We start from the raw sequence: 25,758 nt of genomic DNA on the forward strand, positions 1-25,758 counted from the left end.
CGTTTATTATTTCGTCACACTAGTGTCACACCAGATGCCGTCGAGTCGTGCTGCTGCCGAGAAGCCGAGCCGTCTTTCCAAGGTCGACCTTAAGTCACGTAGGCACACGCGAGAACATGTATACGGGGGACCTGGGGCCTGCCAGGTCCTCCCCGGTTTCCCATGCGCATTACTGACAGCCTCCAGTGGCACTGCTGAGCGTAGGATCGTTGCGACTTGCTGTCGAGAGCCCCTCGTTGCCTGCCGTGTCTGAGATCAGGCGGAGTGACAATTTCATCACACCTTGCCCGTTCATTGTAACGCTCCACAACTGTTCCTTCTCTGTGCATGTACCTAGCACTTTTAAAACAAAATATATTAGCCTACCAGGCTCAGTGCAAGTGCACAAGTTCATAAATGTAGTCGCAAGAATATTTGGTGAGCGAGATCTGGTTGGATCTAGCCATCAGTAGCATGTTTCAGCCAGTTTTAGACTGCTTCTGAGCATCTACAAAAATACCATACCGTCTTTCACCTTATATATGTCATGATATGGGTATCATATTATAGCATGAATACAGAGCTATCTTGAAAAATATTCCCAGCACCTCCGGAGGCAGATTGAAGTAGCAAAAGCAAATTAATAAAGCAGGGAACACTAATAAACGAGGGTGCCATCATAGTACTGCGAGCTTGATGGATGTTTGAAATCCCCGGCCCGGTGACCTTCCTGATATAAGTAGTTGGAAGCACTCATACAACTAAGGAGTCGCGAGATCATTGCATCTGCATCTCACTGTTCCCGGCCTTCATTGACCCACATTGCGCACTGCTACATCATGGAGCAGAAACTAGCTGGAATCGCTGACATCTCAGGGAAAGAATTCGATTTCGTTGTCGCCGGTGCGTCGTACATCGCTCTCATAACAACCGCGCTCTTTTATGTCTCATCAATATGTTACAGGCGGCGGCGTATGTACGAAATACAAGATCCTTGCAATTTGTTGCTGACGTTCCGTATGTTAGACCGCAGGTTGCGTCGTGGCAGCCAGGCTGAGCGAGAACCCGAACATATCTGTCGCTTTGTTGGAAGCAGGCCCCGCGCACTTCGACGACCCGCTAGTTTGTACGTGCGTCTGTCGTCCAAACTTTCTTGCTCACTCATGAAATGCCCTCAGCTGGCTACGTCGGTTGGACGGGAACCGTCACCAATCCTGAATATGACTGGAATTACCTCACAACGCCACAACGAGGCTTCAAAGGGGAACCCACGATATTCCCCAGGTACGCCATATCGTTGTCGACTCAGGAAGATCCTTGTTTGATCTTTCCTTACGTTGAACAGAGGTCGTGGTCTCGGCGGCTCATCCCAGATTAATTGGTTGATATGGCAGCTGCCACAACGCGAAGAGATGGATGGTTCGGTTCCCTGCGCGTCGAGCTGATTTAATAACCCTGATCACTGGATTACCGCACTAGCTGTGGGCAAGCTTGGAAATGAGGGCTGGAACTGGGAGACCTTTCACAAGTATGCGAAGAAGGTGCAAAGGTTCTGTCCGCCTGACCCGAACGAGCGGAATGAGTTCAAGAACCTGTATAAGTCCGACGCCGTGGGGCACGATGGCCCGATTTCGATCTCATTCGGGCGCGACAGCTGCGGCGCCGACGCTGCCTGGCAACGCGTACGTTTTAATGTTGTGATCTGGCTCAGCAACGCACCGCTGATCGCTGCCCTGTAGGCTCTTGCGGTGAACGGAGTCGATACAATAAGCACGGCGCTCGACGGCGACATCGCTGGGACGTGGAAGGGTGTCGCAAATGTGGACCCTGTGAGCCGGAGCCGTGCATATTCTGCCAATGTATGTGGCCAGTCTATCCTTTGTCGTGTTTCAAGTGTTGAGCGTGCCTGTAGGGCTACCTCTATCCTGCGCTCGACCGTCCCAACCTCAAGGTCCTGGTGGATGCATATGTGTACAAGCTCATTACTTCCGAGCACGCAGACGAAGTCGTCGCAACCGCGGTCGAGTTCGAACATGGTGGACAGGTGCACAAGGTCTTTGCGCGCAAGGAGGTTATTGTCTCTGCTGGGCACGTGTTTCCGAGGTCACGGCGCTTTCTGTACGCTGACCTGATCTTGCAGTGCTGTGAAGTCACCGCATATCTTGGAACTCAGTGGTGTCGGTGACCGGAAGATCCTTGAACCTTTGGGTATCCCTGTTCAACTGGACTTGCCCTCGGTCGGCACAAATGTGCAGGAGCATGTTACGATGATTGGCAGCCGGATTAGTCAGTCTTCACTTCGTGTTCATCCAATGTAATGCTGATGTTCTATACAGAGATGGTCGAAGACCGCGGCCTTATCACTTTCGGCATGCTCGATGACAGGGAGTTCGCCGAGAAGCTCCGGGTGACACTGTGAGTTTCTTGCGCTAGCATACCGGTCAGCAATCCTGAAGGCTCTTCATAGCGGCCTGAAGGACTCCTTCAACCTTGCCCAGGACGGCTTCTCATTCGTACCCATCCAGATTGGTTCAGAGCGTGCTGAGCAGCTCGTGCAGAAGCAGCGCGCAAAGTTCGCCAAAGGCGATTATTCTCCTGGACTCAAGGCGTCGTACGAGAAGCAGCTCGAGCTGCTTGCGAACCCCAAGGTGCCCGACTTCGAGATTTTTTTCTTCCCGTCCACATTTCCTATACCCCCGCCGGAGCCCAGTAAGCCGCACGTTGGCATCTACTCGCTTGTTAGTCGGCCATTCACACGCGGGACAATCCACGTCCAGTCTGCTGACCCGAAGGCATGGCCGGCGATCGACCCACACTACTTCGAGGAGGATATTGATATGGATATTATGGTCGATGCAATGAAGTTTATTCGCAAGGTGACCCGGACTGAACCATTTAAGTCGCTTGTTGTCGAGGAACAGCTTCCCGGACCAAATGTGAACACCGACGAGGAGATATCTGGTACGTGCTCGTCCTTGGCAGTCCCGCACGAGTAAATTTTGAGTCGCGACGTGCAGCATATGTTCGCAAGAACACTTGTTCGAGTTTCCGTACGTACCCATCAGGTCGGTACGATGGCGGGCGACTGACTTTGTCGGCCCACGTAGATACGACTGGAAGCATGTCAATGATGCCTCGCGACAAGGGCGGTGTCGTTGACCCGCGATTCAGGGTATACGGTACCAAGAACATCCGTGTTGTGGACTTGTCTATTCTTCCAATTCACACGGCCGTTCATCCTCAGGCCACTGTGTACGCGATTGCGGAGATGGGTAAGTCTTCAAACCTACGTCCTGTGCGGAATTCTGGTCGTTTGCTGAGTTGTGCCTTGCCAACAGCGTGTGATGTCATTAAGCGGGACTATCAGTAGTCTTCAGTAGTGCACAGAGTATTTTTTTGTGTACTTCTAGAGCATCCATATGGAATCTGAGGCCTGATTGCCCTGCCGTCTTCTGAGCTATTTGAGAGATGAATATTTGATGTGTTATGCCATCTTAGGGACTAGTGCATAAAAATAGATTAATAAATCAGCGAAATCTCGATCCCACTTCCTAGCACACGCATCCGCTAAAGCAGGCGACCTGCTAAAATACTTTGACCACATCCTCATCGCCCCACACAGCGACGACAATATGGACTCCGTCGTGCCGCCACAGGTCACCGCGGAGCTGACCCAGATTCTCGCGAATCTTGTTCTCGGAGACAACGAGCTTCGGTCGACGTATGTCCCTTGCCAAAGGGCTATGCTCTCCCCACTGATGTCACCCTAGGGCGGAGAAGGCGGTCAACGACCGCCTCGCGCAGACACCTGAGCTTTACTTGCTCGCTCTGGCGCAGTTTGCTGTGTCTGCGGACACAGATATGGTGCGTGCTCGAGCTAAGCGAGAGGCTTTTGGCTTGACTTGCCTGCAGATGCGGTCCTTCTCGCTTGTACTACTACGGCGGTTGCTCTTCCGTTCAACTACAAATCAGACACTCCCCTTGTACGACCACCTTTCTGCGCAGACGCTTGCTACGGTCGAACGTTTGCTACTGCACATCCTACTGCACGAGCCAACCATTGCTGTACGCCGCAAAGCTACAGACACAATCTCGGAAGTAGCTAACCACTCCATGTCTCGTGGAAGACCATGGCACTCCCTGCAACAACAAGCATTCCAAATGACCGAGAGCGAAGACCCCGTCACGCGCGAGAACGCGTACCGTGTCTTCGCAGGCTCGCCCAACCTCATCATGGATCTGCGGACGGATTCCGTTATTGGCATGCTGCAGAAGGGCTTGCAAGACCCGCAGAGTGTTGATGTGAGTGTTCGCCGATCCTCGTTCTCCTTTTCCCTCTTCAAGCCACCAATTTCGCCGCTGTCCTCGTCATCATGCGAACATGCCCACATGTGGACAGTGTTGCCAGCGACCCTCCACGAGCTCGTGAGTTATCTGGATGTGGCTGCGCAGTTATCACCATCTTCAGATAATCATTGAATGGGCGAAGATGGAATCAGCGAGCGTCACGTATACTGCGTGTTGAAGACGCTATGCTTCACAATATGCGCTGTGAAGCGCGGCTTTTGCTATCTTCACTCTGCACCTTCAGCCCTACCCTGCCATCGTGTCCTATTTGAAGACTAGACATTTCTTGTTCGCCCATGTCCGCGCATCACCGAGTGGAATGCTGGAGCATTGCTCGTCAGAGTACTGCATCGCTCTTCCTCTCATTTTAGCAGGCGAACTTCAATAACATGTATTGACCACTCCTTATAGGTTCGCCATGCTGCCCTCAGAGCTTCTGTGGCTTATCTTTCTGCCTCCGACCTCCCTCAGCAAGCGCAATCACTATCGCTGCTGTACCCGATGCTAAACACGCTGTCTTACTTGCCCCACGCCCATCTTCCAGGCTTCCTTGGCACACTAACTCCACTCGCTTCGTCACACCCAGCCCTCTTCGAGGCGCACCTATCAGCTCTACTGAAGTTCCTGCCAGCGCTAATTCTACCCTCGGTGGACTCGGGTCCTACGCCCACCGTCGCCCGGCCGAATCCAGACTCGCAGACATTCACATTTCCCCCGTCTGACGTCAAAGGCAAGAGTCTGGCAACCAACGACGAGGACGAGGAGACGACAGAGGTACGCAAGGCGGCCCTCGAGTTCATGGTCAGCCTGACCGAGGCGCGCCCGAGTATGGTCAGGCGGGTGGATGGCTGGACGGCCGCGGTTGTCCGAGGGTGTCTCGAGGGCATGGGAGAGATCCCTGAGGACGACATGGAGATTTGGCTGGAAGCGGAGGTGTGTCACTTCGCAAGCCTTCTTCGGATAGATCGTTTGACGTGTACCTCTTCAGCCAGCTGACGACCCCACAGACGACACCTACCCACATGTTTACGAGCAGGCTCTGGACCGTGTAGCGATTGCGCTCAGTGGTAAAGCTGTGCTTCCGCCTGCGTTCCAGTACATTCCCGGCATGCTCGTCAGCCATGACTGGCGACTACGACATGCGGGTCTCATGGCTATTGCCGCGATAGCGGAAGGCACGTCCAAGCTTATGCAGAAAGAACTCGGAAAGGTCATCGAGTGAGTACCTTCAAACGGTGTGTCATCTCGCTTTTCTTAAAGCCTGTATTTGCTAGGCTTGTGATCCCGACCTTCCGTGACTCTCATCCACGAGTAAGATATGCAGCATGTCAATGCGTGTACGTCGGGTTAATCACCTCCAGAAGACATGCATTTCTAATCGTCTGACAGCGGCCAGCTGTGCACAGACTTGGAGGAGATCATTCAAGCCCGTTATCATCAGCAGCTATTCAACGTCTTAATTCCCACACTGGAAGCACCAGAACCACGGTCTCTCTCTTTCAGCCACCCGATTTGCGCAACACTCACGTTTTCGTCTTAGAGTTCATGCCCATGCGGCAGCTGCCCTCATTAACTTTTGTGAAGGCGTCGAACGAGATACGCTCATTCCTTACCTTGACCCGATCGTTGAACGCCTCTTGAAGCTGCTCCGACCCGGTGCCGGGAAGCCACCGAAACGTTATGTCCAGGAGCAGGCCATCACGACCCTGGCCATGGTCGCCGACGCGAGCGAGGCTACATTTGCCAAAGTTCGTCTGCATTTCGCCTTCTCATCCAGAGTCTTCCCCGCTCAATGAGCCTCTAGCATTATCATGAGATCATGCCCCTGTTATTGAGCGTGTTAGAGGCTGCGGATGGCCCGGATTACGCGAAGCTGCGCTTGAAAGCGATGGAATGCGCCGGTCTCATCGGTAAGTATCTACTATCGTGCGTGCGCATTGAGAATGCTCAAGCATTGCCTAACCGTAGCCATTGCCGTCGGCCGTGATGTCTTCCGCCCGGATGCGAATACCTTCATTGAAAGACTTATCCGCATCCAGAGTACGTGCGCAGCGTCTCTTGTGTGCGCCTGATCGACCTAATCGTGCGCTTATGGCAGATACGCCTGCTGATAACAGCGACTCACTGCTCGGCCACTATCTTATCGCGACCTGGGCGAAGGTGTGCCAGGCAATGGGCCCGGAGTTCGAGCCGTATCTGCCGGTGGTGATGCCCCCGCTGCTGCAAGCTGCTAGCGCCAAGACCGACATGAACGTCTTCGATGATGATGTTGTCGAGGAGCGCGACGGTTGGGAGACCATTTCTGTCGATGGAAAGCAGATTGGTATTAAGACATCTGCTCTTGAGGAGAAGTGCCAGGCGTTCGAAACCTTGGTTATCTACTGCTCAACGCTCGGCCCGCGCTTTGCGCCGTACCTCTCACAGACGTTAGAGCTCGCCCTGCCAGGGCTGAAGTACATGCTTCACGACGGCGTGAAGGAGGCCGCATCCCTGTAAGTGAATTCAATGAGCGTACGCAAGACCTAAGTTGACCTGTCGCAGGCTCATACCGATGCTGTTGTCCTGCGGAAAGAACAGCGGTACACTGACGCCGCACATGGTTAACGCATCGTTCACGCAGGTGATCACTTGCACTGGCGGCGAAGAAGAGGTATCGCTACTCTCGTCGCTCTTCCGCTGTTTCAATGAGTGCATGCGCGTCGTCGGCGGGCCGCAGGCGCTCCCACAGGAGGTGCACGACGGCATCATCCAAGTGACAAAACACCAGCTCCAGAGCATCGCTAATCACCGTAAGGCGCGCGCAGGCCGCCCCGCCGCAGACCTCGCGGACGAAAAGGAGGACCTCATGCTCGCAGAAGAGATGGAGGACTTCGTGCTTGAGGACATGTCCAAGATGCTCCGGACGCTCGACCCGAACCATAATTTGCTCATCGCCGTCGGGAGCGTCCGCGAGCTCGGCCTGCATCTCGACCAGTGGGAGAGCGGAGATGAGGGCGGCGGCGACATGTAAACGGTCCCGCGTTGTAAACATCTATTGTATCATCATTCGTACGCCGTAACGCCTAGTCTCGGTTCAACCCGCTATTATTTAGAGACTTGTAATAAGGGCCTTCGGAGTTCAAAAGAGGGCTATAGAGAAAGCTCAGGAATTTTAAAGTCTGCCAATCAACTATCAGTACGAATGGTTTGTCACCGCTGCATCCTGTCACCTCTCGCTTGGAACCGAGACCAGGCTGGGCCCTCGGGATGCTCAATGCGTTATATCGACAACACAAAGTATTCTTGTGTCTATGAAGTACCTGTTATTAAAGTGCATCATACCACTGTAGATATTGACATTGTTCGTATAGACACCAAAGATGGTCCGGGATATGAAGAGCCCGGTAACGAAGGAAGGCGGCTAGACACTAGCTCTTATGATATCAGAAGCACAAAAGGCGAGCTTCCACAAGCCTAGGCATATGTAGAATAACCTGTTGCTGCTTGTCCTCGTCCGGAACATTACCCCCCTCGGCGACCACCACTTCGCGCAACTTGTTCCTATACTCAGTGACGATGCCGTCGACATTTTCCAACGTCGCTTCCGAGCCAAAGGTGAAAGCGAGACTGTGATCCAACGACAGCACTAACTTGACGCTTTCGGGACTGTCTTGACTATGCTTCCCTCTGAAGAAGTCTCTAAGGACCTCCTCGACACAGATGGAGACTCCTGTACGCCAGTAGATGGATACATCGAGGTGCAGCCGTCGCAACCGATTGCAGTACGACAAGCCAACGTCTTCCTGGATAACTACGGACTTCGTTCAGCAAGTGCGTTCGTAACGCAGAGCGGATCGCAACGCTTACGCTGCTTGAAGACGGTGATATCGTCTTTCGTACGCGTAGGGCGCACAGTAAGACGCGTCACGTAGTGGCCGCAATTCTTGAACAATCGCCGATACCGTGCGACGTCGTCCTTCGAGGACAGTGCCATGCACAGGTCGAGGCTAATCGCAGGTCGTTCTTCATCTGGTTTCAGATTACACGCAGCCTCGAGAAGCTCCAGAAGCGCCCCATGGATCTGCTGCGGCTCGCGCCGAACGACGACCCTGCTGAGCCGCCTCAGGAGCTGCCGTCGCTTCAGCTTCGCGACAGCATCCTTGAACAGTTGCTGTGTTGCGTTCAGAAGCCGGAGCGGCGTATTCTGCGGTGTACGCTCCCACACTGCCCAGAGCAGCTCGTGCAGTTCTGGAAGCAGGGACATGAGGAAAAAGATGCAGTCCGTGGACGCCAAACACCAGTCGAGGCTGAGAGTTCGGAGGTGGAATCGATCCGTAGGGATCGTCTTGGAAGACTGGTGCAGGTCAAGGTGAAGACGTAGCTCGCTAAGGTTGGGTAGCAGCCGCAAGAGCGTGTGTACTGCGTCTGTGGTCAGGGAGATTGTCCAGGCTTGGTACTCTTCTGCCGTCCAATCCGTCCTGTTATCGCCTTCACGAGAGAACCAGTCCTTGCCCAGCAAGGACAGCTGCCGAATGCTTTCTGTAATCGAAGTCGGCGCCCGAGTCAGGAAGTCGAGGAACGCACTAAAGAGAGACATCCACAGATCTTGGTTAGGTGCGCTCTTGTCCATGGACTTCTCGCCGATGCCAGGAATTTGGATAGATTTCGTGCCGAAAGCCCACGTCATTTTGTACTGCACCGTAATATCGCGGAAGAGATGCTTCCTAGCCTTGGAAAGCCAGGCGCGATGGACGAGGCATAGCGTTTTCAAAGCATGCGAATCGTCTTGAAAGAGGTCGACGATGATGTTCACAAGGTCCTCGGGCAGTTTGGTGTCTGCGGGTGACTGTGGCGTTGGCGAAAGGTCAATGGACATCGATGACGCAAGGATGCTGTTGAACGACACAGAGGCAGCGCAGCCAGAGCTAACAGACAGGGCATGAGTATGTATATCTGACAGCTGTTGAAGGAGCAGCATACCGATGGTGTTGAAGCGGTGGGCTGACGTAGAGTAACGGCGGGGCAGTCTTATATTACTTCGGGGCCGCACAGCCTCTTGCCCCCGTGGCCGACGATCTTAGATCAGCGCGAGGAGTTCCATACAGAACAGTAAACTCTTTGGCCACAAACCCTAGGCTTGCCAGTCTTGTCGAACAAAAGGACAAAGCCATCGTTCAGGCGAAGATTGACCGCTGTCCAGAGCAGCGATGCTTGGTGACGGGGGTGACGCATGGACCCCGTGCACCAGCCGCGAGTGGCTGTCCTCCTAGGGCGCTTGCTCTCTCGGCTGTCCCAGCGCAGACTCGAAAGCTATCCCGCAGCTCACAGATGTCTCCGTCGACCAGTGTCACAGCATTTCGCGAAGCTTTGAAACAAAGCAAGAATATCATTGCTGTTGCAGGAGCCGGGCTTTCTGCTGCCTCTGGTGCGATTTTGTTTTGTATCACAATAAATAGCGCAATCAGGGTGAGACTCGATGCTCCCCGTAGGTATACCGACCTTTAGAGGAGCCGGGGGGTACTGGAAGAAATATAATGCAATGTCCCTTGCCACTCCGGAGGCCTTTGAAGAGAATCCGAGTTTAGTGTGGCAGTTCTACCATTATAGACGTATGAAGTTCGCATTCTTCGACATCGCCTTTCGTGTTAGTCATTTACCATCCTGTCCATAGAGCTCTCTCTTCCCGGCCTAATGCTGCGCATGTGGCCATATCCATGATCAGCTTTCCTGACTTTCTTAGGGAGATCGCCCCCGAGGCCAAGTTTGTATGCAGCATTTCCTTACCGTCCTACCTTACACTGGTCGTGTTAAATAGCCACTCTATCACGGCAGACATTCATCACTCAAAACGTCGATGGGCTGAGCGCAAGAGCTCTCAAAGAAGTAGCAGCAAAAGCCGGCAAAGAACCTTCACAAGCTGTGCCATTCTACGAGATGCACGGTCGCATTCTTGATTTGATCTGCACCTCATGCGGACGCCGCTCTACCAACCAGGACGAGGCACCCCTCTGCCCTGCGCTCGCTGCAACAGGTGCACTGCCAACAGACCCGAACACGCTGAGTGGCGTCGACACAGAAGAGGTTGCCGACATACCACTTGAGGAACTCCCGCGTTGCGAGGACTGTGGTGGGCTCCTCCGCCCAGGTGTCGTCTGGTTCGGAGAGACACCTCTGCACATGGAGCAAATCGACGGTGTCGTGGCGCAAGCTGACATGTGCCTCGTCGTTGGCACGTCCTCTACAGTGCGTAGCGACTCCTCCGCATCTTCCGCGACGGCGCCTCTGACAGCGATGCTGCGCACCTAGGTGTATCCAGCTGCGAGCTACGCCAGTGAGGTCGCCGAGAATGGTGGCAAAGTCGCCGTGTTCAATCTTGAGCGCACAGAGGGGGATAGTGATGCAGATTTTCTCTTCCTCGGGCCCTGCGAACAAACGTTGCCCGAGGCACTGTTTGGGTTGTCTGAAGCGAAGCAGGAGGCGCAATGATTGTAAACGACTATATTGATCGTTACACCATGGGACACTGGATTTGTCCCGGACACCTGACTTGCTGATGGTGGTCAGATGGAGGGGTAAATGTGCACTGGCGAAGAACTCAGCGTACTGTCTAGCATCCACTTTGGCCGAATGTCAATATGATTAGTCTCAAGTCCATACAACTACAGTAGATGTATCGTATCTTAACAACATGGATAGCATATGCTGCGATACATCTATGGTTAACCTATTGAGCACAAAATTCCAGCCTCAGGAGAAAAAAGCGAAATGTTACAAATTTACTCTGTATTGCCCCCGTTAGACCTATACGTACCACAGCAAAATGCACTCACCAGCTAGCCCCAGATATCCTCGTCTCCATCTACAAACATAAGTATGCCCTTCATACACAACTCCAAGAGCCCTTTCCACACAAGCTTCGACAAGCTTGACCTGAGCTTGGGGCTGACCGGCCATGCTTTCGGGTTCCCGACCTTTCGTGCATAGCACCACAACCAGCGGAGCTCACACAGGTTCGGCCGGGCATCATGCAGCCCTTGCAGCCACGCGAGCCTCGTATCGAAGCAAGCCGCCATTGGACGCAGGAATGCGTTCACATCGGCCGTGTCGCCGTCGAGCGCGAGCGCGAGCGTAAGCACGCGGAGGCCAGGCGGCGCAGTCGCGAGGACCTGCGCGGCGGCGTCCAGGCCTATGCCGTTGAAGGGGAGATTTGACCACGGCTCGGCGAGGAATGTTATGCGAAGAGTTAGCGCGGTCAGCGCGCGACAGCCGCCAAGCGAGATGCGCCGGAGGTCATCTTCGAATGCTACAATGATCGTGAGTCTATGGATGCCCAATTGCCGAATATGCTCGCACGTACTGGCAGGGACTCTCTTCGCGAGGAACCTGGAGAGGTCCAGGGAGAAGTGCTCGAGCCGACCGCCGGCGGTTCTGAGGAAGGCGGCCAGCGCATGGACGCTATCTGGCGAGGAACACGCAACGTCGAGGTTCCTAAGAGCGCCGCGCGAGAACATGGGTAGGAGAGATAGAGGCATATAGCGCGTCGTGCGCAGCGTAAGCGTCTCGATGTCCTTCAGGTCCACGGCAGAGTGGACCCCGGGCTCGTCGCGGTCCCCGAAGGACACATTCGAGAGGTGTAGGGCTCGCAGCTTGCAGAGCGTCGACAAGGTGGCTACTAGCTGTTTGCCAGCCCCGCATTCCACAGTGACGTCCTTGAGAGACACCCGCTCAAGCCGTTGGCTGCTGCACGGGAGCTGGCCAAGGTCGAGCCGGACGCGGAGTGCTTCTAGGGTCAGTGCCTTGAGATGCGGCAAAGAGCCTATAATTCGAGACAAGTGCTCTGTGGTAATTTTACGAAGCTCATCGTGTTTCCCTGCAGACCGTATGTCCAAGTAATGGACATAGCGTGTGATAGGGGCCCGGTGCCCTCCCTGGGACTCTGCGTTCAAGGAAGAAGAAAAGAACACGATCGTGTCAGCAATGGGCCGCTGGGACAGGTCGATTTTTAAGCTGTAAAATAGCCGGCGTTGCGACGTCGGCCTCCATGCGCTGCACACGAGTGAACAGCGTGCCAGCACAGAGGTGTCATCATGCGCCTGTTCGATGATGCAGTCGACAAGTTCTTGCGGGACGAACGGAAGAGCCATATCGTCAGCCTGAGCTTGTATAACCTGACTGATGCTAGGTGAACAAGTCAAAAACTGTAGCTGTATCTCAAAATACTCACTCGCCTTCAGGAGCAGACTTCACGATGAAGTTGATACTAGGATTTGTAAGGCGGCAACGAGGTTCAAAATTTTATGGGCAAACCCAAGGTTCAATCACTTCGCATGGCGCGGCCTGATCCGCGTTAATGCCACACATATCTCGGTTGGCCTTTTGACAGCCTGTTGCTAAGCTCTCTTTCCGCGTTCTCTTACAGGGTCTCTTCCCAAAAAAACCTCATTTGTCAACAGTCACATCTACCAGCAGCGCCGCTAATTGACAACATATCAATCGCATCCGCTCTGCAGATAGGACTATCGTTTGAACGTCACACGCGGCAAAATATGTACAGTTGCTCCCACAACGACCAGGGCCCAAGAATGTGCCTCCCGCCCTGGTCAGGACATCGCACTTACCGGCATTTGCGCCGCGCCTGTCGTTCTGTTGCAATTTCCCGATCTGTCCATGCTTTCCGACAAATGCACGAAACTGCGCACCTTGTGGAGAAAAAGTTCCGACAGGACGGAGGCGAATCGCTAGTTTCGCTCTGTTATCCTTCCATTTTACATCCGCAATACGGCTTACACCTCTAGTACCGCGCATACTACGGCTGCTCAACATGCCAGTGCCTCCCGCGCCCCTAGTGTCACGGGGAAGATCACTTGGTAAGTACATAGATGCATGAAGCTTGAAGAATTCTAACTTCCGCGCCGACCATTTTAGCACGGTCACGGGCGTAAACATGTTGCGTCATTGTCGTGATCTGTAACAGTCGCGGTGTGGTGAGCGGCAACCTCTCTCACGCTTTTTCCCTCGAACATCAACGACCAATCAATATTAATAAGTCTTGCAATGCCGTTGTTGCTTCGTCTACGACCATCACCTACACCCCGATACGCTCCCTTGGCAGCTATTAAACATCTAAATAACACTCTGTACTGTTTCTCTCTTTAACGTGGACCTATGCCCCAAAGGAGCGTTACCGGACACCACACCCTCCTTCCAGCGGCGAACACTAGCAATGAGATCATCATTCCACTGGTGCCGAACCGCTCATTCCTTGAGTGGACTTTTGGAAGAGGAACCGCGGTGAGTGGCTCTCCAGGTCGCGCTTTCCCCTGCTTGCTCTGACACGCATGTAGATTTGGAGAATCTGGCCCGCTGTATTCCTCCATACCGCGTTCGCAGGATGTGAGATATACTTTCACCGCCCCTCGTTACAATGACTGATATCTTGAAGTGGTTGTGACGCTGTCTCTTCTCGATATGATCAGGCTCAACATACCCAGTGTCCTACTTACGCTACTTGGTGCGCCGCGACGGCTCCAGCTCGATGACACGATCTTGACAGACAAATTGCAGGTGTCGTTATTGGTTTTGTCATCTCATACCGCGCCATGTCAGGGTACGAATCCCTCCATTCTCTGCGGGAAGCACACTGAACTCAGTGTGTGGTGTGCAGATATGACAGATACTGGCAAGGACGCTCTGTTTGGGCTGATGTGATTCGTCAGTCACGGACATTCGCTCGCTTCGTGTGGTACCATGTTCCCCTCGAAATCGAAAACGTACAGAAAGACGGAGAGGAGCAGAACGAGGAGCAGAAAGCCAAGGTCAAAAAGGAAAAGCTGAAGGTCATGCAGCGCGTTATGGCAGAGAAACGTATGGCTTTAGAGTTGATTGAAGCGTACGTCTCTGGCTTGTTCTTCTGGTCAGACAATGTCCCCCAACAGATATTTTAGGTTTTCTGTTGCTCTGAAGCACCACCTGCGAGGTACGTTATAACTTTGAAGGTCATTTACAAGCCAAGCTAAAATCTCCTATAGGAGAAAAAGGAATATACTACCGAGATCTGTACCATCTTGTAAAACCCCTGCACGAGGTTCGTGTTCCTCGCCAATTGCTCTTCTCGTGCGCTGATTGTTGTACAGCACTACAGTCGTCACTCCGGACACCCCACCCAACCGCTTGGCTCGTCCGAGCGGCAGACTGCCGTGACCATCCGCACCCCGGCGCATGTCTCAGACCCGGTTACCCCGCCCATTAACGGATATGGCTCTGCCAAGACCACGCACTCTGCGCGCTCGGGTCACCTCGGTCATTCGAGCCACGCCTCTGTGTCCTCGCACAACTCGGATCCCGACGAGCACAGCCCGTTGCTGCCGGGCATGACCTCGACCGCAAAGAACGGCCTCGTCTCAAGTGTCTCGAGCGACCTCATCCCCTTCTCGGGCGTCGTCTCCGAGATCTCTGCGTGGTTTGGCTCCTGGCGCAACAAGCGGCGCCCGCGCCTGCCTTCGGGGGCCGATGTCGAGACTGCGGAACAGATGCAAGAGGCGGATGCGCTGGGCGGCATGAGCGAGCGGCTCTATTGGACCCACGCGAAACACCGGCCCAAGATCGCGGGCGGAGGGGAAAATGTGCCCCTCCAGGTTGTACGGTGCTTGTCGGTCTGGTTGAGCGTGTGCGAAGAGCGCAACTGTGTTCCTGGTACGCATTCACTTGCTAACACGAAGGCCGCTGACTAGATGCGATTTCTCACGTAGGAAACACCCTCGGTGGCATGTTCGGCAGCCTTTCCGCCTTCGAAGACAGCCTTGCCAGTGAGTACACCATTCGTCTATTGGGTCCGATTCCTGATACTGTGGCAAAGATTCAGAGAAGATCCTAACGACCCCGCTGCCATTGTAAGCGCCTATTTTTATTATTGCAAGTGTATAGTCACAGCTAATAGACTGTCGCAGCATGTTCTCTGTACACATCAGGTATGCCTCTCGTCCGCTCCTCTTCTGGTTCAGCTAAGAAGCTGTGCCCTTTTCCGCCCTGCAGACAGTAAGCCCTTTATCTGCCCTGTGCATATTTCCTCTCCCCCTGATCTCTTTCGCTGCTAGCACCGTGTGGCTCTACCTCTTCGCGCTGCCCTTCCAGCTCCTGGACCTCTTCGGGTGGTACACCATCCCCGGCGTCGGCATCGCCGCGTTTATCTACCTCGGCTTCGTTGCAGCCGGCGAGGAGATCGAACAACCCTTCGGTGCGTCCTCTGTTCCGCCCCTTCGCATCTCTCCGCTGACCCTTTTCCCGCAGGGTATGATGAGGTTCGTCGCCCTTTTGTTCTGTCGTTGTATGGTAGGCTCGACGATGCTGATCGGCGTTGTGCGCAGGGCGACCTGGATCTCGACCTCTTCTGTCGCGAGGTCATCTGCGCGGACATGGACCAGCTCAAGCGCACGCCTACGCGCAACGTGTTCCTTGGCGCACCCCATGTCAGCGACGAGGTCGTCGTGAATGAGGGCAAGGAGGACCGGCTCGGCCGCCACGGACGCGTCGAAGAGGTATTTGGTACGTCTCCTCCTCCTTGTCCTAGCCGGTGTATGTTGGGGCCCCCCATGAAGCGAGCGCTGACGCGAGCCCCACAGGCGTCGTCAGAATCCTCGACGCGAATTAGGGGAGACTTCCAAGAGTGGAAATGGACACATGTGTATATGTAGCAGTGCGACCGTGCGTAAGAATTCGGCCGTCGTGCCCGGCATAGTTACAGCAGCAGCGCGCCGTGTTCGTGGAAGGGACGCAGCGTTTCAATCACCGAGGCGCGCTCGTTCTCGTTCAGGTCAGCGCGGCTGCGGCGGATCTTGATGGCGGAAAGGCCGTGCTCCAAATACCACGTCAAATCCTCATTGAGGACACAGAGGGACTCGAAGTCGTTGAACGCGGAATCGAAGCGCAGTACGAGGGTGAGGCCGGCGGACGTGTCTCTGTCGGTCCATAGGTCGGCTAGGAGTCCTGGTACAAGTTCTAGCGCGCCCGGTATCCAGTACGACGGCAGACTGAGCTCGAGCTCGCGAAGGCCCGTGCAGTACTCCAGGCCGAGCGAGGTCGGAAGGACAACTAGCGTAGTGCTAAGGTAAGCAGGACAGCACGAAAGAGAAAGCTCGGTTCGACGCACCTCGCGAGGGGTACATGCACCCGATTTCTATGCGGAGGGCGCGTAGGTTCGCTCCGGCTTCAGCCAAAAGCGTTGTAAGCGCGTCCGCATCGTATTCGTCGAGTAGGACGTCCAGCTCGAGACAGGCGAGGTTGGGCGGCACGCCGCGCATGCACATGCCCTGGACGAGCAGCGCGAGGGCCTCGGGCGAGTGGTGCGGGTACAGCGACCGCCCCGCGTCGATCCGTTTGAGGCGGCGCATCGTGAAGTGCTCAAGGACGCTGAGGAGTAGGTCGCCCTCGATGTCGCACTCGTCAGGGTCATCATACGCGTCCCAGAAGAGCTCCTCGACGTGCGGGAAGAGCGAGAGGAGTGCGAAGGCGGAGCTTCCCGAGATGAGGCTGTCGCGCACCTCGAGCGTGCGCAGCGCACCGTGCTGGCCAATCAGCATGTCGTGCTCGGACCAGCGGAGCGTTGTGCGCGTGAACGAGAGCTTCGTGAGCAGCGGAAGTTGTTGCATCAGCGCGTCGACGTCGTCCAGCGAGAGCTGGCACGCGTCGTGCTGCCACCCGACGAGGCTGAGTTCCCGGACGCTCGTGCGTATGAGTTCGCCCGTCTCCTCAAGGAACCACAGGAGCGCGCAAGTCAGCGGTGCCCCAAAGTTCTGCTGGCGACACCGGCGCGAGTACCCGTCCCAGTCCTCGTGTTTCCCGGGCATGTACGACCGCTCCCACCCGGCGATATTTGCAAGGGAGATCCAAGAGACTTCGAGCTTCCGAAAGAGGTGTGGACGTGAGGCGTAGAACCACGCGCGGCTGACGAGGCTGCATTGCGACAACGTAGGCTTGTCGTCGGAAAGGTGGGTAAAGACTTCACCGAGGAGCTCCAGAGGAAGTCTTGTACAGATGGATAGACGTGCCGACAGAGTTTGATTGGATGAAGAGCGTTGGATGTTCCGCTGTAATTGCGCTGCAATCAGTGCTCTCTGTCTGATTGGTATGCCGCGCCGGGCGAGAGACGGTTCCAGCGAAATCTCGCTGCAGGGATAGAGACGTCAACCTCGACGACGAAAGACGAAAAACTCATAGACGTACTGTATCTTGCCCGTGGGAGCAGTAGCAGGCCTGCGTGGCAAGCTCAAACGCTGCAGGATGGTCATGGTGGTGGATGCTGTCTCGGATTCTTTGGAAGAGACGTGCTGACATAGCCCGCATTAGTCACGAGCGCCCAGACTCATACAGCCGCCTGAGTAACGCACGAGCAGACAAGACCTCTGCGCGCTGTGGGCTGTGGTTGTGATGAGGCGCGAAAGGACGAGGTGACCGAGAAGCGGAAGGGTACTTGTATATGGAACGGGACCCGAGAATCCCTCGACGCGCCATCACATCCGCAGCAGGCTCAAGCGCCTTGATGACAGAGGCTGTTCCAACATCCTGAATGCAAACGACAATGGGCGTACTTGAGCACCTCAGCTGTGCGCGTCGGGCGGAAGCTTGGCGTACCGCAGCAGCCCGCTTGGTTTGCCTGTGGGCTGTCGATCTACTTCGGTGCAGCCTTGGTTAGAGCCTCTCGGGAAGAGCTGCATGTGCCGAGTCATTCAGCGGACTGTGAGTACACCTGACTCTTCCGCAGCACCATCAGCGTCGGATGAAGTTCGTTGTCGGCTTCGACATCATGGTCACTAAGCGCACGATGCTAAGTGGCTGCCGGAGGATCACAGATCCAGGTCGTGCGTGAATAACAGAAATGCTTATTCCAGATGAGTCCTGCGAGCGCCAATACCCGCAGCAAAGTTCTTACTGCGCGAGACGATCGTGACTACCTTGTGCCGGATGGGGGGAAGAAAAGCCTTGCTCTCGTAATAAAGCGCAGCATTGGGGCGGATCATATTGACTCTGACCCAACCTGGGCGCTGGGACGTGGGCAAGTGTCGCGATCAGCGTGCAAAGGCCTAGCAACGTGATTATAGGTGGGTCATAGACTCGTACAACTCTCGTTGAGCTGCGCAATCTCAGGTTTCTCCCGTCCCGCTCATCTTAAGAACCTTGCGAGAAATGATCTTATTTTAAATTTCGCCCCTGGAATCCGCAGAGAGCCTGCACGAACCATCGCAGTATGCGATACGCTGTACAGTGTCACAACCGGTTGGACCCCTCTGTGACATGTGACAGAGGCGAAATAACGGACAGGATGAGGGTCCTGTGACGTGTGACATCCGCTACGGTCGTAAAACTACAGTATTTGTTCGGGTTCATCTCACTGGTACTGCCAATATGACCAGCTGTAGGCCCGGGACGTCTAGCACTCCGAGATACCGCTCACGGCATCGGTTAGCATTCTCGAGTAAGATGGATGGTGTATTCCGTGCGCGCCGTCCAGGCCTGGCGGTACCTGCAGGAGCCCAAGAGTATACGGGTGGTCTGTACGCTGGAATGGTCCACATAAATTTTCAGTGAATATACGAGAAGTTAGCCAGAGGTATGTCACACTGAAGCATATGACTCTGATGGCACTAAACGTGAACGCAAAAAAGCAACATTCGAGGTAGTCAAAAGTGGAATCAAAAGGGATCCAGAGAAATGGGAACTGCCAGTGCGCCGGGTATGTTTGAAACTGCTTTGTCTATAGAAGACGTCCTCCGAGCTCCCGTTTCTCGCTGCACCGCCATCTGCCCAGATCTTGCGCTAATGCCTTACACGGGCGCGTCCACCGGCCGTTCCGTGCGCAGGATCGCGTGGATGTAAAACTCGTGAAACTTGACCGTCAGTGTCTGCAACAGCGTACGACAGATCGTGCATGGAGAACGTGAAGCGCTGCGTCAGGTGGAACAGCGTGACTTGGACCTCCTATCACGCGAACGACCGGCCCCGCGCGGCGTGTCAGCAAAGCACATGAAGGCATTGAGCAGCTGGTGCGTGCGATGCAGGCGCGCATGCCGAAGCTGAATGGCTGCCACGCGTCAGGCTGGCGCGGCAGAGTATGAGCGTGCAGCTGGCGCAGTCTATAAGAGGAGCACACGCACCGGGAGCACCTCGAACCTGCTATCGAGCATCCGCTCGGGTAGGAACTCCTCTGCTTGGGACGAACAGCGTCAGAACGCGTCCACGGAATCATTGACGGAGCTCACGCACGTTCTCGCCTCACACGCGTGGGTCACGCGGCGAAGGGATGGGAGTGGTTATGAGTGTGCCACAAAATGCTGATGACATGACAGTTGTCTTGAGCAAGTCTTGTACGCGACTCGGAGCCATGGCATAGGCGATGCTCTTCCGCTAAACCCAGAACCCTCCGAGAGACGAGCGAGTCGGCCATTCATGCTTGCCCGACACCGTTGGCCAGGCAAGTCGAGGCCATGTGCGTAGAGTCTGCGGAGCCGCTATCGCCGGTAAGTGTCTATGATAAATGATTGGTCGGTTGGCCGTCTATAGTTCCAAAAATGAACAAGCGAATCAACAATCTGCCGCTGGCATTGGTGGAAACTTTCAGCGGAGTCAGACCTTGTCTAGTATAAGATATATATAAAAAGGCACCATTTATAAAGATTCTGTATAGCAGGTGAGTGTACAGTCCTAGCCGGGGACACACTCATCCGATGGGCATAGGAGGCCTGTGAGAGTGAGCCTAGACCCCAAAGCGGTCTCCCGAGGCGCCTTAATGTCACGTGCATCCAGGACCCCGATCGATCGCAAACGCCACGACGCTACCGAAAATCTTCGCATTCCCGCTCACGAGCTTCTAGCTACAACTCTCCAGATCTCTCACTCTCCTGGCTGTGACGAGAGTCACCACTTTTCTCCACGACGGCGCAGACGGCAGCGGCGAGCCAATGTTGTCTCGGCTCCCACTCACACCTAGTTCAAGACTAATCGTCCAGAGGTACGCAACAAAGAATCGATAGACGGGGGCTAACTACTTTACACATTTCAGGACCAGTTCAGAACTATTTCTCTGCGCTATGTTGGATAGGGGATCACGGGCCGCTACATCATGATGAAGCCCAGCTGCATCCTGGGGTTCTGCGTTGTCGCCGGCTGGTTTGCGATGACCGGAGGCTGATGTGCGACGATCGGAGGCAGCACGATGTTGTACGGCGGGTTAGGGAGATCAGCGAGTACCTGGATGATTGGCGGGAGGTAGGTAGGAGCCGGCGGAGCTGGTGCGGCGGGCGGAGGTGGTATAATGATGAAGGCACCTTGAGCCGGCTGCGCGGCTGGTACGGCGATCGCGGGAATCGGCGCAGCAACGGGCGCGGCTGGAATAGGGGCAGGCGGAGCAACAGGCGTGGCAGGCGGGACATTGGCAGCACCTGCCGCACGGAGTCGGTCGCGGTTCTCCACATAACGAGATGGGTGGCAGAAGGATGGGCGGACTGCGCTGCGCTGAGGCCTGCGGCTCTCAAGGCCATCGTTATCGTCGTCGTACTTGCTGGATCCGGCGGCAACATTCTCCTTGTTCGCAGCGCGCCTCTTCCGGGGCTTTTCATCGACCTCCTCTTCCTCGACTTCCTCGACCTCCAGTGCTCGTTTCTTCCCCCTTCGGCTCTCCTTCTCGGAAGCGTCCCGGTAGCCGCTTGTGGTGAGTGGGGCCACGACGTGGTCGGCGCGTCCCGAAGGTACGTTGTATTGGGGGTGGTGGCTGCGAGACAAGCCGGCGCCTTGTTCAGTTGTATTTATTGTTGGTCTTTTCGACGCGAACTGAACAGCGGTAGATACCACTGTACGAGCTGCTTGTCGAACGTCGTCGTCTCTGGGTGCTTGGCCGCTGTATCCGGGAACATGTGACGGCTGTCCAGGACTCGAGCGAGCTAGAGCTACGCAAGGGGAGTCAGTATTTGTCCAGATCAAACATCAGATAAGCGGAACTCACCTCGGTTTTGCAAGAATATTGGTGGAGGGCTCACGACGCGATATTCATTGTGCTCGAGCGGCGGCGAGACAAGCCGGCGAACGAGCAGAAGTTGACCATGCGCGTCGTCGCTGTCGTCGTCGCCGTCGTAGCCACTCTCGTCGTCGCTGGACTGGCCGTTTTTCTCGATGTCGGACTCGGTGGCGTAACCATCGTGGTCGCTCGCGGAGTCGAACAGCTCGGCATCCAGTAGGTCCCGCTCCTCTTCTTTCTCAGCGAGTCGGTCGCTCATGTCGACGCGGTCCCGCTGCGCGACGCCACGGAGCCCGGGAGGAGCATCAGATGCGGGGCCGTTGGTTTTTTCGAGCCAGTGATCGAGCCACGCAATTGACGTATCCAGCTCCGTCAGTCTGGACGTTGTGGCTGGCAAGACGGGGGATGTGGCGCGAGTATTGTTCGGGAGCATTGTGGTCTGATTGCGGGGCGGTTGGTTGCACGCGACGCGTCGATGTTGTGAGTACAGCAAGGTTGCTCTTTGGGAGTTGTATTCACTTGTACGTGATTGTTGTGCGAGTGGCGAAGGCGTAGGTCGTAGGACAGACAAGCGATGTGGCCTTATTGTTGGTTTCAGAGACGCGTTGTAAAAGTGACTGGGTAGTCTGAGCGATACGACGCACTTTTCAAAATGTGAAGGCGAGGTTTGAAGGCAATATCAACAGTGCGACACGGGAGGGTTGATGTGGTGTGGAACGAAGGAGGACAAGGCGGGCGCCACATTTTATATCATCCGCGGGCGCCATAGTTTGTTCCCGGCCTGCATCAATACGGTTTCCAAGTTTGGGCAGGTTTGCTTTTGCCCCTATCGAATGGCCGGGATTTTTGTACGGCACACCGCCGCGGAGAGTGGCTCATGCAAATGTCTTTGTGGTCGAGCACCGCCGATGAGCGCTGTGCGCTGAATCACGGACTGGAGGGGCACATCCTACATCTCGACCCTGAAAATCTCCGAGTCAGCACCCAGGCTGCGTCTGATAATGATTGCGCGCAAGAAGGGTCCATCTATGACTTCTTGATGCAGGCAATATAGTGTTTTACTCGAACACGTTGCTAGAACCTGGCTGACTCGACCGTCGCTTCACTGAACTTCTCCGCGCTGGCGCATGATCCGGCCTCAGCATGTCTTGCACGATGAGTACCCGTTTTTCTCTCATGTCTATGGCTATTCAGCAGGAGTTACAAAAATGCAACTGTTCGACGAGAGGTGTGAAGGCTGTGGAGTGAACAAGATTGTATCGAGCTTGGCAGTCGCACCCACACCGTACACACACTTTCACGACATGCGGCGCACGGTTATGCCAGATGCGACCGTATCACGTAGTCACGAGGGGTGTTACATTGATATTTATGAGGAGGGTAAATACACAACTTCCACTTCCAAACACGCTCACAACTGAGAGGCTTGACCATTACCTTCGAGGTCGATGGACGGACATTTATGACTCAAAGATCGATCCATGCCTTCGGCATGCAGAGTAGTGGGGGCGGCGGGCGAGCGAGCATAAATTGTTAGAGTGCTAATGGACAAGCGTACTTGGGAGGAGCCAGAAAAAAGTAACAAATGAAATGACAATGTCCGGGCGGGCCTCTAGAGGAGGCTGAGACGTCCGACGCGGACCCCCTCGGTGTGGTTGTCCGTCAAGCCTCCTAGTGCATCTTCATATGACCTGGTTAGCTTTGCAAGGATGCGCAGGTCGCGAATAGTCGCGGGTTGGAGCGGCTCTACATATCCGCCAGGCGACAGAGAGATGTTCACGGAGCGCTCGGTAGGATTAGTAGCTGGACCAATGGAGTGAACGGTGGCCTACTCTGGTATCAGATTGCGTTTCATGAAAACGACGCAGTGTGCGCACCTCTTGGTGAGGCAGAAAGCTGGCGCGCGCAAGAGCATGTGCGCGACGTTGGTTACGGCGGTGCGGTAGCCCGACAACCAGCCACCGATCTTTGTATGAATATCCAGGTCATCGAGATAGGACGATCAGTCCCTCCTCAGGGCTCATGCCACGCAGGATGGCCAGCAAGTCTGCAAAGCCAAGCTGCAAAGCCAAGCTGTCACGTTTCACGGCGTGCGTGTGGACAGAATGACACACACCTTAGGCAAACGTCATGCAGAGTTACGCCTGCAGCACCATCTTCTGCGCATCGCCTAGGGCCTTGGGTCCCTAAAGATAAAGAGTAAGCCCATGGTGCCCACAAACCTGTCAGGAAAGCGAATCTACCTCGCGCTTTCCTGTCGAGCACTGTCCGAGGGCAAGAATGCCAAGCGATTGGCATACGTATTCAGAGAGCGTGGCGAGCTCCCGCCCGAAGTTGCGCACCGCTGATATGTTCACCTCGATGTTGTCGCGCGCGATGACGGTGAGTTCGTCGGATGTGTGCGGCGTCGAGCACTCGTGATTACGAATGCTCACTGGAGGCCGCGCGCAGGCCTTACTTTGGTACATATGGAAGCGTTGCATTCGAAAACATTTTGGAGTCGGCAAATCGAGGCAGCTACCGAGCGGTGAGTGGTAGGTAGAATAATTGTGCGGATCGACAATGGGTGGCGGTCTAAACAAGTAGCGAGACCAGGCCAGACCATGCACAGATCCTCGCGCGTGAAATTACAACCCTGCTGGCTTAGAGAGATGTTCGCTTATGCAGGTCGAGTGTCGTCACGAGGCCCCGGAAAGGTGATTCTGGCGGCGAGGGTGTCATGAATATTACACAATCCGGATGGCTCTCCCGGATTCCATGGTATTCTTTCACTTTCTATACACCTCCGTATATTCGTAGGATATTCTAGGTATTCAGTCTGACATGTATATAAGGAGCCTGTACTGCTCAATAACAAGCCAGACTCGAGCTGGTCTTTCCTCACTCACTCTCCTCTCGTCTGTCTCCTCAGCTTTGTCGTAGCTCAGTCCAGGTGGATTGTTAGTTGCTGACATTAGCTCGAGTCTCCACCAACTGCCCTACGACGATCCTCGTCACTCCCACACCAACCATCACCCATCTCCACACGACGATCCACCCCATACGCACATCCGACTCTCACCCTAACTCCTAACCCTATCGCATTCTACCGCATCAAGACCCGGACCCCTAGAACCCTTTTCCGTGCACTTGCACAAACTTTTACCATACCACATCCCCGAAGCCACCTCTGTAATCACTAGCTCTTAGGCAGCTAGACAGAGCTCCGTCCCATTAGAATCGTACACTGCCCTACCATAGGTGGTGTTAAACGCTTTGCGCAGCGCAAGTGGATATTCCTGAGTACGATGTGGCAACCGGTTGCGACCGGGCGTCGGAAAAGCGGTAGCAGTTAGATCGACGATCCCTTTGAGGGCGTCGGACCGAAGAGACACAATTGCTCTTTGGGCTGCTACAGTATCTCTAGAACTGTATTACAATTAGCGTTTCGGTTCTTATTCGGAAGTTCCCATCTTTGGCAAATTCTACCCCTGATCTGGTCGTTACAACACGATTAGTCCCAGGGTTTGCTGCAACCAGCTTCACGGACCCGACACCCTATGACCACGCCCTCCTGTGACTGTAGAGGACACGTACACCGAGAACTAGAAGGAACATCCATCTATCTACACGGCGATAACGTAAGATACTGCGTGCAACAACCGTGTCCACACTCTTCAGATAATAGTACTTGTTGTTCCCGGTGTAGAGAAGGATTACGTGGAGAATTGCTACAAAGAGTTCCCACAGGAGCACCTTCCGAGTCCCTCGCAGTCCCACAACCCGTAGCATCCGGTTCAGAACCCAGAACCAGACGGGATACTCTCGAATCGGTCACTGACCACCTCCGCTCAATTGCCCTCGGAGAATCCGAAGCTCCACCAGAGGGCCCGCCAAACCCCGTAGAAGAAGCGGTAGAAGATTCAGAAGCCTCGGAACCACCTTCCCGACGCTCTCCCACTCCACCTTCGTCCCCATCCGATCCCGGCGCGATGGCCGAGAACCAAGATAGCGCCGCGCTCCTCAATGGAAGCGCGATGAAGCCAGACGCCTTTGACGGCACGAAATCCAAGTACATTGCTTGGAAGACCCAAATGAAACTCTATGTAGTTACGCAGAGGAAGCGGCTACCAGAGCAATTCGACAGAGTCCTTATGATTCTGTCGTACATGAAAGGTGGACACGCGGGCGAATATGTCGCCACGTTCATGAAGAAATACGACGCGGACGAAAACTCCGTGATACAGACTACCAAGACACTATGGGAAGACCTAGACAGGCACTTCCTAATCGACGAGCAAGCCGAAGCCTATGACCGTTTACAGGCGATGCAGATGGGAGCGCTGTCAGCGCAGGAGTTCTTCTCAAAGTTTGAATTATGCGCCTTCCAGGCGAACATTCATGACTTCGAGGCACATTTCCAGGAGTTAAAATCGCTTCTAGAAAAGGCACTCAGGGCCGATATCATTCGG

The 25,758-nt window shown here is 54.8% G+C and overlaps 8 protein-coding genes across 8 annotated transcripts; 5 read left to right on the forward strand and 3 right to left on the reverse strand.

The window, feature by feature from the left end:
* Positions 1 to 818: 818 nt before the first annotated feature.
* On the forward strand, positions 819 to 3,471 carry PHACADRAFT_125734 (uncharacterized protein; the record flags this gene model as incomplete). The annotated part of the gene is made up of 13 exons (XM_007398401.1): positions 819 to 882; positions 944 to 951; positions 1,006 to 1,105; positions 1,158 to 1,263; positions 1,325 to 1,398; positions 1,459 to 1,661; positions 1,719 to 1,838; positions 1,892 to 2,073; positions 2,120 to 2,265; positions 2,316 to 2,394; positions 2,447 to 2,940; positions 2,997 to 3,029; positions 3,087 to 3,471. 13 exons carry the CDS (start codon positions 819 to 821, stop codon positions 3,347 to 3,349), a joined length of 1,872 nt encoding a protein of 623 aa, XP_007398463.1. The 3' UTR covers positions 3,350 to 3,471.
* Positions 3,472 to 3,749: 278 nt separating this feature from the next.
* On the forward strand, positions 3,750 to 7,488 carry PHACADRAFT_260306 (uncharacterized protein). The gene is made up of 11 exons (XM_007398402.1): positions 3,750 to 3,843; positions 3,892 to 4,281; positions 4,738 to 5,259; positions 5,315 to 5,544; positions 5,601 to 5,663; positions 5,716 to 5,814; positions 5,867 to 6,074; positions 6,131 to 6,236; positions 6,295 to 6,366; positions 6,425 to 6,818; positions 6,868 to 7,488. Exons 2-11 carry the CDS (start codon positions 4,093 to 4,095, stop codon positions 7,334 to 7,336), a joined length of 2,352 nt encoding a protein of 783 aa, XP_007398464.1. The 5' UTR covers positions 3,750 to 3,843; positions 3,892 to 4,092; the 3' UTR covers positions 7,337 to 7,488.
* Positions 7,489 to 7,631: 143 nt separating this feature from the next.
* Positions 7,632 to 9,204, reverse strand: PHACADRAFT_260310 (uncharacterized protein). Its single transcript, XM_007398403.1, has 2 exons — positions 8,173 to 9,204; positions 7,632 to 8,116 (listed from the first exon to the last, which is right to left on the reverse strand). Exons 1-2 carry the CDS (start codon positions 9,179 to 9,181, stop codon positions 7,749 to 7,751), a joined length of 1,377 nt encoding a protein of 458 aa, XP_007398465.1. The 5' UTR covers positions 9,182 to 9,204; the 3' UTR covers positions 7,632 to 7,748.
* Positions 9,205 to 9,602: 398 nt separating this feature from the next.
* On the forward strand, positions 9,603 to 12,455 carry PHACADRAFT_260311 (uncharacterized protein). The gene is made up of 7 exons (XM_007398404.1): positions 9,603 to 9,730; positions 9,795 to 9,921; positions 9,977 to 10,070; positions 10,138 to 10,548; positions 10,612 to 11,086; positions 11,136 to 11,608; positions 11,663 to 12,455. The coding sequence occupies exons 1-5, from the start codon at positions 9,634 to 9,636 to the stop codon at positions 10,789 to 10,791; spliced, it is 909 nt and encodes a 302-aa protein (XP_007398466.1). The 5' UTR covers positions 9,603 to 9,633; the 3' UTR covers positions 10,792 to 11,086; positions 11,136 to 11,608; positions 11,663 to 12,455.
* Positions 12,456 to 13,227: 772 nt separating this feature from the next.
* PHACADRAFT_211435 (uncharacterized protein) lies at positions 13,228 to 17,798 on the forward strand. The gene is made up of 17 exons (XM_007398405.1): positions 13,228 to 13,596; positions 13,650 to 13,698; positions 13,748 to 13,816; positions 13,870 to 13,912; positions 13,970 to 14,194; positions 14,250 to 14,281; positions 14,334 to 14,389; positions 14,439 to 14,997; positions 15,054 to 15,110; positions 15,161 to 15,194; positions 15,252 to 15,275; positions 15,399 to 15,538; positions 15,592 to 15,602; positions 15,669 to 15,846; positions 15,924 to 16,392; positions 16,451 to 17,466; positions 17,524 to 17,798. Exons 1-15 carry the CDS (start codon positions 13,471 to 13,473, stop codon positions 15,950 to 15,952), a joined length of 1,632 nt encoding a protein of 543 aa, XP_007398467.1. The 5' UTR covers positions 13,228 to 13,470; the 3' UTR covers positions 15,953 to 16,392; positions 16,451 to 17,466; positions 17,524 to 17,798.
* A 2,611-nt stretch (positions 17,799 to 20,409) lies between these two features.
* PHACADRAFT_198211 (uncharacterized protein) lies at positions 20,410 to 21,740 on the reverse strand (the record flags this gene model as incomplete). The annotated part of the gene is made up of 2 exons (XM_007398406.1): positions 20,410 to 21,239; positions 21,296 to 21,740. The coding sequence occupies 2 exons, from the start codon at positions 21,738 to 21,740 to the stop codon at positions 20,410 to 20,412; spliced, it is 1,275 nt and encodes a 424-aa protein (XP_007398468.1).
* A 1,801-nt stretch (positions 21,741 to 23,541) lies between these two features.
* Positions 23,542 to 23,775, reverse strand: PHACADRAFT_260317 (uncharacterized protein; the record flags this gene model as incomplete). The annotated part of the gene is made up of 1 exon (XM_007398407.1): positions 23,542 to 23,775. A coding segment is annotated over one exon (234 nt), but the record flags the coding sequence as incomplete, so codon positions are not given.
* Positions 23,776 to 25,278: 1,503 nt separating this feature from the next.
* PHACADRAFT_198213 (uncharacterized protein) lies at positions 25,279 to 25,717 on the forward strand (the record flags this gene model as incomplete). The annotated part of the gene is made up of 2 exons (XM_007398408.1): positions 25,279 to 25,631; positions 25,678 to 25,717. 2 exons carry the CDS (start codon positions 25,279 to 25,281, stop codon positions 25,715 to 25,717), a joined length of 393 nt encoding a protein of 130 aa, XP_007398470.1.
* Positions 25,718 to 25,758: the final 41 nt, after the last annotated feature.

Source organism: Phanerochaete carnosa (assembly GCF_000300595.1).
Source record: "Phanerochaete carnosa HHB-10118-sp unplaced genomic scaffold PHACAscaffold_7, whole genome shotgun sequence".
Lineage (NCBI taxonomy): Eukaryota > Fungi > Basidiomycota > Agaricomycetes > Polyporales > Phanerochaetaceae > Phanerochaete > Phanerochaete carnosa.